This window comes from Anoplophora glabripennis, unplaced genomic scaffold (genome assembly GCF_000390285.2).
Source record: "Anoplophora glabripennis isolate ALB-LARVAE unplaced genomic scaffold, Agla_2.0 scaffold483, whole genome shotgun sequence".
Lineage (NCBI taxonomy): Eukaryota > Metazoa > Arthropoda > Insecta > Coleoptera > Cerambycidae > Anoplophora > Anoplophora glabripennis.
In genome coordinates this window covers 215,399-230,834 of record NW_019417794.1, presented here as the reverse complement: position 1 = coordinate 230,834, position 15,436 = coordinate 215,399, and the positions used below count along the sequence as shown (strand labels likewise).

General features: G+C 33.6%; 1 protein-coding gene across 1 annotated transcript; it reads left to right on the top strand.

Annotated features, from left to right (window-relative positions):
* Window positions 1-2,239: 2,239 nt before the first annotated feature.
* On the top strand, window positions 2,240-12,204 carry LOC108910843 (E3 ubiquitin-protein ligase TM129). The gene is made up of 4 exons (XM_018715586.1): window positions 2,240-2,666; window positions 10,518-10,726; window positions 10,812-11,199; window positions 11,867-12,204. The coding sequence occupies exons 1-4, from the start codon at window positions 2,424-2,426 to the stop codon at window positions 12,128-12,130; spliced, it is 1,104 nt and encodes a 367-aa protein (XP_018571102.1). The 5' UTR covers window positions 2,240-2,423; the 3' UTR covers window positions 12,131-12,204.
* The last annotated feature ends 3,232 nt before the right edge of the window (window positions 12,205-15,436 follow it).

Below are 15,436 nucleotides of genomic sequence, written 5' to 3'. Positions count from 1 at the left end.
GAAAACGCGGAAAACGTGAAATCCGCGTTTCCCCGTATAACGGCGTTTTGGCTCATCCGATTCGGACGAAAATTTAGTAAGATAATGCTAGCGACTTGAGGAGTGCTGCATTAAATTTTGACACCGATCGCTCAATAACTTTTGGAGTTATTGGCGATAGCGTCCTTGACCAATTCAAAAGGGTGGTGAAATTTCTAATGGCCATTTCCAAATGTCATCGTGAAGCGTCCCGGGGTTCGACTGCAGGTTGCGAGAGCAGCGGCAGTGGTCACTGCGCGCCGGGATGGCAGACCCAGGCGAGATCGGTCGCGATGCGGGTGACACTGGAAAGGTCGGTGAAATTGGTCTTTAACGCTCTGGGAGCGCTATCGCCGTGAGGATCGATGTCTGAAGACTCCTATAGAGGCTTTTTCATTCTGCCCGGCCGACGGCGATTGATTTCGCAACCGTGGCGGGTTTTTGGTTTGGATTGGAAAGGTAGGTGAATATGATTGTTTCGCCTCCTTCCCAATTCAACGGTCTCCGGCATATCCGTAGGTACAAGATTATGACTTCTATGAATATACGGGGTGTTCTGAAATTCTGAAGCTCGCTCGAAGGGTGGAATACGACACCGTCACTATGTCAGGATTGTTGCTTTGGTCATGGGTGGTTTTAATGAAGGGGAGCGAGATGCTTCTCTGCATTATTTCTACTCGGAAGCGCCCCCCATTCAGTGAACCTCCTCGTGAAGGTGCCTTCACATCCGATCCTCCGCCCCAAATACAGCGTAACTGGATTGTGGGCGGTAGATCCCTCGTGCTCGGTGCATATTTGGGAAGTTAGCGGAATGGATTTTAGGACAGCTATGCCAAGTACACGTTGGGGAGACCGATGGGTCCGTAAAAAGTCGATTCTGTCGGTCCGAGTATGGTTATGTCATTGTCACGCATGTCAACGTAGTCCAGCAAGGGCCGACCTGCTGCGGTCGTGGTGCCGGACTTCGCGTTAAAATCCCCGATAGTCTGGGGCCAAGAAAGGATAAGGTCAAGGTCTGTGTCAAGAATGGTGCGTCGGGGCGGATGGTAACAGAATAGGCACCACCGCGACGTCTCCATGCGGTAGCGAAACACCGAGGCCGTGGCGTTTTGAATTTGGAGATGCTGCAGCGGATAGTGGACGATGCACACTTCTGTACCACTAGTGCAACACCACCCCCATTATGGTCTCTGTCTTGCCTGTAGATGTCATAGTCAGGGATGGAGATTCGTGAGGCCTCGCTAAGTTTGGTTTCCTCGATGGCCATCACGTCTATGTCTAGACGGTTCAGGTCCAGGATGTCCACCAGTTCCAACTTTCTGCCCTGCAACCCGTCAAGGTTCCAGGAGGAAATTCTCAGAAGGGAGGGTTGGGGAAGGAGATGGGCCATTAGAAGTCAAGCAATTTTGCAAGACGATTTGTTGCGTCAATCAGGGCCACTGTTCCCGGTTGGGGGGTGACGGGTTTGTATTGGGTGAGTTGTTGTTTTGTTTTCGTATCTGTTTAGGTGGGTTTCGTGCGAGTACTCGTACCAATAGCAGTCGAGAATATTAAATATAATTATCATTCGCAAATATACGAATTCGTTTGTTTGCGAATGATGTTGAGAATAAGGGCCATATCTCCCTGATAGGGGCCCTGAAGTGCTTCTGAAGTACATTTTTTGTCAATTGGAAAGCAGCTTAATGATAAATGAAAAACAAACTGGCTGTGTTCAGCGAATAGTCGGACTAATTCGGTCAAACTTCTTTAGTCAAACAATCCTCTGAACGGGCTTTTTATTAATTGTTCCCCCTTCCCCCGTATTTTGTTTGTTTTGTACAAAAAACAAAACACAATTTTTGTTCGTGGATTCATAATTTAAATGTAAAATGTAAATACTTTGATTTGATTTTACTGTTCATAAATTAGTTGCAAATTATATTTTATTATCAATTTGTTACAGATTACAGAAAAAATATATATATATATATATTTTATTTCGTTTATTAATGAATCCCTGCAGAAGAAATGGTGTAGCGATAGCCGCTACTTAGTTTAATGAGAGTTTACAAAGTACTCAAATTAGTGAATAAAAGCCGCAAAATAAACCTGTTGATCACAGAACACAGATTATTGACACAGAGGACACCAGTCATAATCCCTGAACGATCCTGCCCACTGTATTTGACGATCCGACCTGTGTAGTCTCCATGGTCGCCACCCTGGCGTGTTATGTCAAAACTGTCAAATTTTATAAGTAATAGGAAATTGATGGTAGTGTTTACATTTTGTAATGCATGTAGTTTATACGTTAGTGACCAACGTCGTTAGTGTTAAGTTTATATTTTGATTTAAATTATCTAGCTATGAAATAATTTATGATTTCTTGAGCTCACATAAGTAATCCCGCAATTTTTTCTAATATGTCACCAGAAGTTATATTTTCTATTTCATACATTCTTCTATGTGCCTGTATAATTTACCCCCCCAGTGAATTTATAAGTGCTGGCTTTACCGTGGAAGCAATTTTTAGCAAGTATTTGGGATCTGAACAAGAATCATTTACCACTTATCACATAAAAAAATCTTGTTTAAATTTATTTGTATATTCTTTACTACCCCTAGCATACGTTGTTTCTTTATGTGTTGTGGGATATATTGAAGAGGTAAGTTTAATTTAATTTATTTGTACTTTAATATCATGAATAATCGATTTCTGTTTCAAATTTTTACACTTTCTATACTGCGGTATAGAAGGAAAATAAAAAACAAATAGGTAAAAAATATCAGTTGCCAACATAGTTCGTATAATAAACTTTTAATTGGACACAAATAACAGAAGGGCCTTATTAAGTAGATTGAAAACAAGTTACATATAAAAATACGAGTAATTCAAATTCTATTTTACTTTTAACTGATTTGTTATACAGAACAAAAATCGATAAAAACTATTTACTATATAAATCTAAAAGCTTAACTGGATAGGCTGTCGTCCCATCCTGAACAAAAAGTGTTGGAAAAGTATTACTTATCCACATGCAATAAGTACCTCTACAAATCAAAAAAAAAAATTCTTGAAATTAGCTTTCGGTTATTAGTTCCTAGCATCAGCATAAATCTTTAATCCATTTCGTAATATATGTAGATGAAGAAAGTTTTAATTTATTTTGAATGCGAATATTGTTCCTCTATTTCCTCTATGTCGTGTATTATGACATACTCAATAAAAACTTTATGTAAAATATGTGGTAAAATTGTAATAAAACTAAAATCAACAATAAATATTTTGTTAAATACCGATATATGAAAACAAATTTTGGGATTACTGCATAGGATTATTGGTCATCAATATACTTTTCTGATGTAGTCAGTGATTATACAGGGTGTCCGGAAATGATGAGCAAAAAATTCAGGGGATAATTCTAGACTGACAATAAATGCTACCTCTTTCTATAACATTTTTTCCAAAACTGATTATTAACGGAGTTACAGGGTGTTAAAGTTAAATTTTATTTGCAGTTTTTTTGCAATATCTTTTGCCACACTCAAAATATTTTGAGGAAATTTCCTATATGAGGGTTTTTCGGGATGAAGATTATAAATTTGCCCACCGTTTTTTCGCATTTTGTAGAGGGCGCCACATACCAGCCTTTATTTTGATTTGAATGGTTCCAACTTTTTTGTGCTACACTTTATGCGACTTTTGACTGAATATTTTTGTTCTCCTAACCTTTTGACATAAAAAAGGTATACTTTATTTGTTTCGATAAATCTAACCGTTTTCGAGAAAAACGCTAAAATAACATTGCTTGCATGTGATGAATACGAAATCATTTTAATTTATTTTCTACATTAAACATAGCATGCTTTGGAAACAAGCGCTTAGTTGCCTTGGAAACAAGTTTGTGGAGAATTAGTTTTGACAGATAGTAATTTTTGTGAAAATTTGTTGTTACGCTGATGGTGGTTAATGATAAATAATAAAAAAATAACGTCCTCAACAAATAAAGAATGGTTTACTAACAAAATCATAAGGTTAAAATACATAAGTTACTAGAACAATACAAATACAAATTAAACATTCAAATCAAAGGTTCAAAGTGACGTCCTTCCTCTTCAATGCATAAATTAATTCTTCTTAAAAAATTCCGACGAACTCTATGGAATATTCCTTCCTTTTGCTTAATTACCTCACAATTAGCAACAATTCTTTCTCTCAGTTCATCGACGCTATTCACAGGTGTCCTGTATACAAGCGTCTTCAGATAGCCCCAAAAAAAGAAATCGATTGGGTTTAAGTCAGGGGATCTAGGGGCCCACTGTACAAAACCACCGCGTCCTATCCACCTTTCAGGAAAAGTTTCATTTAAGAATTCTCTGGCCGCTAAACTAAAATGCGGTGGCGCGCCATCTTGAAGCAGCCACATTGCATTTCTTAATCCGAGTGGTACATCTTCCAATAGAATAGGTAAGTGGTTTCTTAAAAAATCCAAGTAAACTTCACCATTGAGTCTTTGTGGAAAGAAATGTGGCCCAATTAAGTAGTCCCCTACAATACCGGCCCACACGTTGACGGAAAACTTATTTTGATAACCACGCTCTATTGATAAATTAGGATTCTCATCAGACCAAAAATGCTCATTGTGGAGGTTTATTAAGCCATCATGGCCAAATCCAGCTTCGTCCGTGAAAAGGATATTACGAACAAAATTTTGGTCACCATTATGAAGTATTCTAATTGTATTGCAGAAATTCACACGAGCAGCAGGATCTACGGCAGATAAGGCTTGCACCTTTTGGTAGTGGTACGGATGAAGGTTTTGTTCGCGTATTGTTTCATGTACGGAGCTCTTTGGAATGCCCTCCTGAATAGCAATTTTTCTTATACTTACATTGGGATTATTCTCTATCGAATTCAAAATACGAGCTTCTGCTTCTGCTGTTCTAGTATTCCGTTGTCGACCTACATCAAAAATTCTAGTTTTGAACGATCCAAATTCTCCCAGTCTTCGATGAATAGTACTGAACTTTCACGATTGGGGTAGGTTTCTATTTGGAAATGCTTCGCGATACAAACGTCGTGCTGCAAGAGCATTGCCAGCAGCTAAACCGTAATAATAATGCATGTCCCGCAACTCCACGTTAGAGTAATTGTTGTTCATTTTTATTATTATTTTTATGACAATTACTACAAAAGAACTTGTACAAAATTACTATCTGTCAAAACTAATTCTCCACAAACTTGTTTCCAAGGCAACTAAGCGCTTGTTTCCAAAGCATGCTATGTTTAATGTAGAAAATAAATTAAAATTATTTCGTATTCATCACACGCAAGCAATATTATAAATGTGGCAAAAGGTGTTGCAAAAAAACTCCAAATAAAATTTAACTTTAACACCCTGTAACTCCGTTAATAATCAGTTTTGAAAAAAATGTTATAGAAAGAGGTAGCATTTATTTTCGGTCTAGAATTATCCCCTGAATTTTTTGTTCATCATTTCCGGACACCCTGTATTATTGTTTGAGTACAATTTTTCCAGCCTAATGTTTTTATAGTTGATTTTATAATATTAAATATCTACATATATTTTTTTATACTATTATATTTACTTACCATTAAAGTAAACCCATGAATATGCATGTATTAAACTCCATATACAGGGTGTCTGGTAAGCATATGGCATACTCTCGGGAGAGTATAGGGGAGGTCAAAATAACCCTGGTTTGTTATAAAAAATTTTTTCCTAAAGTGCCCCTTAACGGAGCACCAAAGGGGTACCCAGCGATTTACCTTTTCGGTTCTAACTTTTGAACCGACTTGTATAATTTAATAAAATTTCAATATTTTATGTAGGTCATAAAAGCTCATAAAACCATACTACAGTCAGGGAAGTCAGAAAAGCACTTGCCACCACATTCGTTGTGCCAAAATTTTGAGAGGTGTCACTATATAGAGCTGAAAACTGAATTTTTAAATACTTTGGTTATTCCTCTTTTAAAAAGGTAGGTACTCTATATTTATTTTGATAAAATCAACCGTTTTCGAAAAAAATTCAGTTTTTGTGTAACATGTTTAAACATTAATTTATTTAATTATAAAGTTTATTAACATAAGTTATTTTTTCTTCAAGCGTATAATAATACTTATATTATATAGTGCAACACCTCCTTTAGAAGCAGCCTATTGTTTAACTAGTACAAATATTTTTCATTTTTTAACTAGTAAAAAAATGTAACAATGTGTAGGTAAGTATCCTAGCAACGAATTAAAGATTCAAGAAGCTTTGACGTTTCATTAAGTGTCAGTTGAAATTTGATGTCGCGTCGGGTCGTTTTTAAAATGTCTGAAGAAATGCAGTGCACACCACCAGAATTACTGGAAATTGCAAATACATCAGTGGCAACACTTATACCAACAAAGTCGAGAAAAATTTATGAAAATGCTTATGATAAATTCATAAATTGGGCAAAAGAAAATAATGCACATATTTATTCAGAAAATGTGATGATAGCATATTTTACAAGATTATCCAGAACACTGAAAAGTTCAACTTTATGGGCGCAATATTCAATGGTAAAATCTAAATTAAACATAGAACACAATGTAAATATTGAGAAATATTCAAAATTAATTACATTTTTGAAACGACAAGGTGAAAATTATAAACCAAAAAAGTCGAAAGTTTTGTCTAAAAAAGAATTTGACGAATTCCTGAATAAAGCACCTGATGATAAATATTTAGCAACCAAGGTATGTACTTTTTAAATTATAGGTAGATATATATTTAACCTTTTTATATTTGTAATACAAAATTTTGTTATAATTTGTAAACTTCAAGTTATTTTATAGTATCCATTACGAGAATAATAAACAATTTTCGGAAATAAAGATAGCTCATTGGAAGAATGTTGTAAAAACTCATAAATATAGATGTCTTAAAATTACGTCATGTTTTAGAATTTCCTTGCATTTTCCAACTTTTTTTATTGTTACAAAATTAATAATTCTATATTTTTTAGGTTGCACTAATATTTGGAGTCACAGGAGCTTGTAGATGCGATGAACTCATTCAAGTAAAAGTTAATGATGTAAAAGATTTGGGAAATATAATATTAGTAAATATTCCCAATACAAAAACTAAAAAACATCGTTCATTTACCATAATTGGAGAGTTTTATTTAAATTTATACAGAAAATATGCTACTCTTCGGCCAAAAGACATAACTTTTGATAGATTTTTTATTAAATATCAAAATGGCCATTGTCATCGTGTTGTAATGGGCATACATAAAATTTCAAAAGTGCCAAAAGATGTTGCATCATTTTTAAGGTTGCCAAATCCACATGAATATACGGGGCATTGCCTTAGAAGAACCTCGGCAACTATCTTAGTTGATAATGGTGGAGACATTACAACCCTAAAGCGACATGGTGGATGGAAATCTACCAGCGTCGCTGAAGGATACATTGAAGATTCTGTAAACAATAAGAAACAGATAGCGATGAAAATATTAAACCCATTAGAGTATAATGAACCAAGTACATCAAGCGAAACTGTAAATATTGATCCTGAAAATAATTTAATCGAAGACTTTTCTGTTAATAATGGTACAATTGTTAACACTGAAACTGAGAACCTTATTACAAGTAACGTATTCAACGACAGAACTGTAAACTTTGAAAAAAAGACAGCCAGCAGCGCTTTAAATATCAACAACTGTACCATACAAAATTGCACATTTAATATTCATGTTAATAAATAAAGTTTGATGATAGACATGTAGGTAATTTAGATGTTTATTCGTTTAATTCAAATTAAAGAAAAATAATTGTTACATTTGTTTTTTTATTCATGAATAAAGTGGTTAAAACTGTCATGTTTAATTAATCAATAAAATGTATAAAATGTATAAAATAAATAGTATTACCTACCTACTGATTTTATTTTGTGCTGAGATTGAACATCGCGTTATCCGCTATAAATTTTCAAAATTAGTAATTTTTTATATTCACGCTTGAAGAAAAAATAGTATATGTCACTCGGAGTGGAAGGCTCATTATGTGTTTTGCCCAATTTGCTCAGCCTCGGCTAACGCCTCGGCGAGCAAACTTTTGGGCTCAACACATAATGATCGCCTTCTACTCCTAGTAACATAATATACTATAAACGCACTAATAATGGAATAACATCACAACTAATAATTCGTATTAAAATAATAAAATTTGACATTATTACATCTTATTAATGCTTAATGCATCTAACTTAGGCCGGTGTCCCATGCGGCCGAAATCCGATGTACGATATCCGAAAATATTTTATTCGTACGAATGATATTATTATAATTCACATGAATCCGAAATTAATCTCATAGAAATCAAGTATAGAACAATAGAACCATGGAATTTATTACAAGATGAAGGTGAAACATTTTCAAATGACAACCATTGGTATATATTATAGAAAATATACGTAGTATTATATTTTCCACATTCGACATTATAATATAACATTTATTTGACTGTAAATATATCAAACAACAATCATAGTATGTTAAAAACTTAAAAAGTGAGGTTAAAAAACATACGATTTCGGATCAAAGTTAAAATTATTTCTACTTTTTCCGACGTCGTATGAATTTTAAAAATTTCGGATGAAAATGAGCGGTAAAAATTTGAATGTATATTAACCAATAGGAACACTTTCGGACCTTCGTATCGTCGGATTTCGGATGCATGGGACACCGGCCTTATGGACAAGCACTCGGCAATTGTGTGGAGGCAAGAAGAATTTATTCTGATACATTTCCAAATCACTTAAACGCAAGGCTGCTAAAAATTCAAAAGCCTTGCTTCTTGTTTACTTCAGCAGATTTTCTAAATGGTCGCCTTTTTTACATTTCCTTATCCAACAGATGTTTTCTGGTGGTACTGGAAACAATATTCCAAAATTGTCTCGAATTTCGTTGCAATAGTGTGTTATTTTTTCTATCAGGTTTTCCCTGGAGTAAGCTGGCGTCGATTACACAAGCCTCTTTAAATTTCCCCATAAAAAGAAATCCAATTGAGTCATGTCGGGCAATTTCGGTGGCCATAAAATAGGCTCACCTCGACCTATCTATTGATAACCAAAAGAATTTGATCAGTGCGGGAAGAACTACTTAAATTGCTAAAATGGGACTATGCACATCATGCATAAATTACATCTGATTTCTAGTTTCTAAGGGCACATTTTCTAATAAATCATTTAAGCTTTGTTGCAAGAATTGCAAATACATGGCACCATTTAATGTCTTAAGAAAAGAACGATCCAATGATATGATTCCCAATAATCCCCGCCTGTATGTTAACCATGAGCCTTTGTTGGTGCTTTGTACTATTGCATGGGGATTTTCTTCATGTCAGGTATGCAAATTATGGCAATTCATTACTCCGTCTCCATTGAAACAGCTTCATCCTTGAACAAAACAATACTAATAACATTTGTATTTTGCCTAAATCGTTGCAAAAACCAATTTGCGTAATTGACTCTTGCAGGATAATCAGCGGGAGACATTTCATGTACCTTTTGGACATGATGAGGATGTAGCAGTTGTTCTGGAAGGGTCTTATGAACGGTCCACTTTGTCGCATGAACTTGGACCGACAGCTTTCTTACACTATTGGAGGATTTTCAGCAATCTCATCCAGAATTTCCTCCTCTAACTCTTCTTGGAGGCCCTTCTCTACCACGATACGACAAAAAACTTCTTAAAATGCATTAGCAAAAGATTAGCTACTTTTAGCATTTTTTTATTTCGCTTGACTCTTTACCTCTTTCTCGTAAGCTACGATCAACCTTTTCAGAAATTGTTCGGTGTGGTAAAGGAAATGTATCAGAATAAATTCTTCTTGCCTCAACACAATCGCCGAGTGCTTGTTCGTAAATTAGATGCATGTCAGCATATTTCCATAATAATGCTCCATTATTTAGTCTTGTGTACTCAATCAATCAGACAATTTTTGCAAGTGTTGTCAATAACGACATAAAAACGACTAGTGTTTTATTGCAGAATTCTGATTTATTATTTCAATGACGTGCTATACAAAAACAGCTAATTTTATCGAAACAAATGTAGAGTACCTTTTTTAAAGAGGAATGACCAAAGTATTTAAAAATTTAGTTTTCAGCTCTATAAAATGACACCTATCAAAATTTTGGCCCAACGAGTGTGGTGGCAAGTCCGTTCCTGACTTCTCTGACAGTGTAAAACATCTACTGTAGTATGATTTTATGAGTATTTTTATGTATTTTTGGGTAATATTATTTTATTACTTAATATAATTGGCTTACAATTAGATATATGTACGTAGTATTATTTAAATATTTTTATATATGTATTTGGTATTATTTTATTTTCTTCAAAATAGATAAAAATACAACTGAAATTATTCAGATATATAAAAAATTCACAGTAACAAATATAAATTATCCTTTTTTTCATATGAAATCATATTAGACAATTACTATTTTTTCCAGATTACTATTCTATTCACGGGTTTCAGCCTGTATTGGAAATTGTTTGCAACTACTAGTCTTGCGATTCCATTCTTCAGCTTATATCAGATTAAAAAATGGTGTGAAAATAACTACGAACAACATCCGATAGCCATCAATTTAAAAAAGTTTTGCAATAATAATACAAGTTGGAAGAGTGTTGCAAATGATGTGGATATTGAATTTAGAAGGTAGACCAGTTCTATTTAAAAATACATTTTATTAGCACATCTTGTGTACATCTTTATTTTTATGTGGATCCATTTATTACTTCAGGTTTGATAAAGTATGCATTCACACAAGTGCTGTAGTAACAGTTATTGCTACTGAAAACTGGATCTTGAAGGTCATGCCACTTACTGTATTTGTGATCTACCAGAGTGATGCATCGTTGGTCGTAAAAGAAGCAAAAACATATGAAATTTCAAATCATAGTTCAGATGGGATACAGTATCTCAATATAGAAATTAAGTCTTCTAGGCAAAATGTGAATCCATTTATAATCAGGATTAATGCCAGAGATTTTAAAGATCTAAGAGATAGAGTTGCAAGGTCTATAGAAATTTTACCTAATGTAAAGTTTCACAAGTCTGTAATAGAACAGTTTGTAGATGTTTTTAAAGAAACAATTAAGAGTAACCCAATTTATGACATTGGCCATCAGGTGAGGAATTGAAACTAAATACCTAATATTATTTGAGCTACGAATTCCCAGTGGCAAAGTATGACATGTAGGAAATTTTATTTGAAAAACTTGTGAATTGACATTACATTATTTATACATGGTTTTCTTTTCAAATCATTTACATTTACCGGCGACGTTTTTCAAATAATATTTCCTACACGTCATACTTCATCGCTGGGAATTCGTTGCTAACTTCACACGAATTATAACATCTATCAATTTGTTTATGAATTTCTTTGTCAAATCTTGTTAAAATTGACACTTGGAACATCTTTTGTAAAATTAAGTAAAAATTCTAAATTCATCTAAACATCATCTTTACAAATCGCGAAATTCTACCAAAACAGTAAGAAACCAAACAAAAAAGGCAAAAGATTTTCATTAAGAATAAAAGTGCATTTCAAAAATGTCAAAAACTTTTTTTTTATCTACATTGGTTCAAGTTGAGACTCAATATTTTCACGTTGAATGTCGTTTTTCTCATGTACTGTGCACATAAAATTGCGATTCAAATTTCCATTTGTTCAGAAGATATTTAGAGATAGGAAAAAAATCTGTTCAAGTTTTAAGAGAAAATGTTTATAAAACAAGATATTAAATTTGGACAAAGAAGACACTCCCATATAAAGGTTATATTTCCTTGCAGGATTTAGATATGTGTTTAGGTTGTTCACAAGTAAGACCTAATGTTAAAATTCAAAAATTGTGTGAAGACACCGGAGTAAATAATTGTACCAGCTGTTACTGTAGACCAATGTGGTGTAGCGACTGTATGGCAAAATGGTTTGCCTCGAGACAAGATGCAGACCAACAGAATAAATGGTTATCGAGCAAATGTACTTGTCCTATGTGCAGGGCTATCTTTTGTATGTTAGATGTTTGTAGGTTGGGGAATATAGATGATGAATGACATGTATTACTTGTAAATAAAAAAAATTCTCGGTGGTTAAAAGCTGTTTGTAATATATTATATATTTTTGTAAATTTTATGTCTTGTTATTACTCATAAAAAAATATTAAATTTTATAAAACATAAAGCTACTTTAAATGTTCAGTTTTATGATGACTGAAACTGAAACCCAACAACAGTTAGGAGCAAAAATTAATTAATATTTGTCTTTACTTGAGGTAGTATATTTTATGAAATCTAAATTTTTTTATGGTTTTGTTTCTTTACGTAAATCTGTTGAATATCCCTCAATCAGTTCTATATTATTTTATACTTATTCTTATGCTTATGACTAAATAACTGGATTTTAGTGCATCTGTTATTAAGAATCTTATTGAACATTTTTTCTTATTTGGGGAATGGAGATTTTCATTATTAGATTCCACGTTTATAGGTTCTTGGGGCAGGCAACTCTAACTTGTTTAAGAGGTAACCACTAAATTTTAAAATAAAGCATTTTTTTTGCGATATTTTTTTAACGGCATGTTATTAACCAAGTCTTTAAGTGTTCAATAAAAATATTTAATCACAAATAGTACAAAATGGCGAAGCTGCAGCCATTCTTGGGATATGTTGAATTTGAGGCACTCTGACAGCACGCAGTATAACTAACAAATTTGCATATGCAAACAAAAAACAAAAAAATTTCCTCTTAATCTACATGATTATTGTTAGAGAAATACATAGGGGTTTTGAAAACATTCATTTTTCTGTGATTGGCGAGCATTTGAATGACAAGAAAAGGGGCAATTATTTGTTAATAACTAATGTTAAAATCCACTTATCGAAAATCCTGTACATACTTCTCTTCGAAATGTTATTTTAAAGATATGGTCAAAATTTGGAGTGATTAGAATGAAAATTGTTGGAGTATGCTGTGTGATTTGGGAAAATGCCTTTAAGGTTTTGAGATACATATATGCTATACTCATGTACTTTAGTTTGAAAATGCTTCTAATTGAACACAAATTCGTTGTAACGACATATGTTAGTAGTATTAGAGAAGGAAATAAAAGGGTAAGTCATTAAGCTGTACCGACTGTACGTTGAGTGAGGAATAGTATTTCCTCACTCAACGGTTGTACTCAGGTAGTTGCTTCGACCGAATTTTGGATTTGGGCCAGCCATTATGCATAATTATAGGAGAGATAAAACCTTTTTCTGAATAACCAAGAAGCAGAGCAACATTACAATTGAAGTTATGCCCAAAAGTGCAAATGTCTAATCAAATCACTTATAACAACTGAATTAATATGATTTTCACTCTATGTTTTCATTATTTTTTTATTATTATTATTACTCTTGGGCTAGAAACAAGAGGCAATTAGCCACAATAGCCGAAGAGGATAGGTCATTATTAATGATGTCCTGTCTAAAACAGATGTATTAATGTTTTACAATTTTTTTCCGTGTTTAGGACGATACTGTCCTAAATTGATAATAACTAGCTAATTATTAAAAAGGCCACATTTTAAGTTTGGGCAGTAACATATACATAGATATACAGGGTGTCCCAGAATAACGTGTACAATGGAAGACCACAGATTCATGGACTCAAAATAGGCAGATTTAGGCTAATTCACCTATAAGCGAAATCGCTTCGTTTGGCCGCTAGATGGCCTCAAAGTTCGTGAAAATTTTTTCAAGTTTGTAAATAACTCGAATACGTATTAATCGATTTTGATTATTTTTGAGGTGTGGACTTTTGCTTTTAATCTACATATTTTGGTGTTATACAGAGTGTTTTTTAAAACCTGCAATCCTACAAAATTGATATATGGTGATAATATCCGTTCATAACTTTTTCCTCTTTCGGGCAATAATGACGACTATTTTTTTTTGACAGCTGATACCATTTGGAAGTTTTTGGGCCTCTTGCAGAATTTTGATGAAATGAGCGGTTTGGGTACAAAAAAACATTTTTTAAATGTATACATTAACTTACCACCCATATTACAATACTTAACAAAGTGCTAGTAGGTTCTGATTTTGTAGGTTGACTGTAATTTCAGTTTGATCTTTAAATCATTGTACCTGCCAATTTTGTTTTACTAGAAGCGGAATAATAAATAGTCACAATGAACATGTGTATGCTCAAGAAAATCCTCATACTGTCAAAGTGAAACATTATCAGCACAAATTTCGCATCAATGTTTGGTTTAGGATCATTATTATTGGCCGTATTATTCTACCCGATAAACTGAATAGGGAATTTTATTTAGAATTTTTGCAAAACTCGAGTTATTGGAAGATGTGACGTTATTACTTAGAGCTGACATGTGGTTTATGCATGATGGCGCTCCACCACATTTCACTGTAAATATCTGGCAGTATCTGAACCAAAGATTCCCTCGTCGATAGATCGGTAGAGGGGATAATGCTGCTGTTAACTGACCTAACGTTCACCAGACTTAACACCTTGCGACTATTATCTTTGAGGTACTCTGAAAACAACAGTGTATACTTCCACATCTAAGACTGAAGAAGAGTTGAGGAGGCATATCCAAAATGCCATAAATGTTTTAAAAAATTGCTCTCAAGTACTGCAAAGGATGTCCTTTAACTTTCTTCACCGAATTAACCTTTGTTGTAGAAACAACTGTGGTCAATTTCAACAGTTTTTATAATAAGATGTACTAAATTTAATAACATTAATTTTGTCTCCAGCATTTTTTATTGTATTTGATTGTTTTTACGAATTATTTCAATAAAATTAGGCACGTTGTAAATACTCTAATTCGTCGTATGTGTGTATTCATATCGAAAAATTAAGTAACGTGGTATATCTTATTGTAGTAAACACTCATTAAGAATTGGCAGATACAATGACATAAAGATCCGACTGAGATTACAGTCAACCTACCAAATCAGTTACTACTATTTTAGCACTTTATTAAGTATTGTAATATGGGTGGCAAGATAATGTAGACATTCCAAAAATATTTTTTTGTATCCAAACAGGTCATTCAATCAAAATTCTACAAGAGGCCCAAGAACTTCCAAATGGTATCATCTATTAAATTAAAAATAGTTGTCATTATTGCCAGAAAGAGGAAAGAGTTATGAACGGATATTATCACCATACATAAATTCTGTAGAAGTTATAAGTTTTAAAAAACACTCTGTATAACACCAAAATGTGTAGATTGAAAGCAAAAGTCCACACCCCAAAAATAATCAAAATCGAATAATACGTATTCAAGTTACTTACAAAATTCAAAAAATTTTCGCGGACTTGTATGTAGCCATGTAGCGGCCAAACGAAGC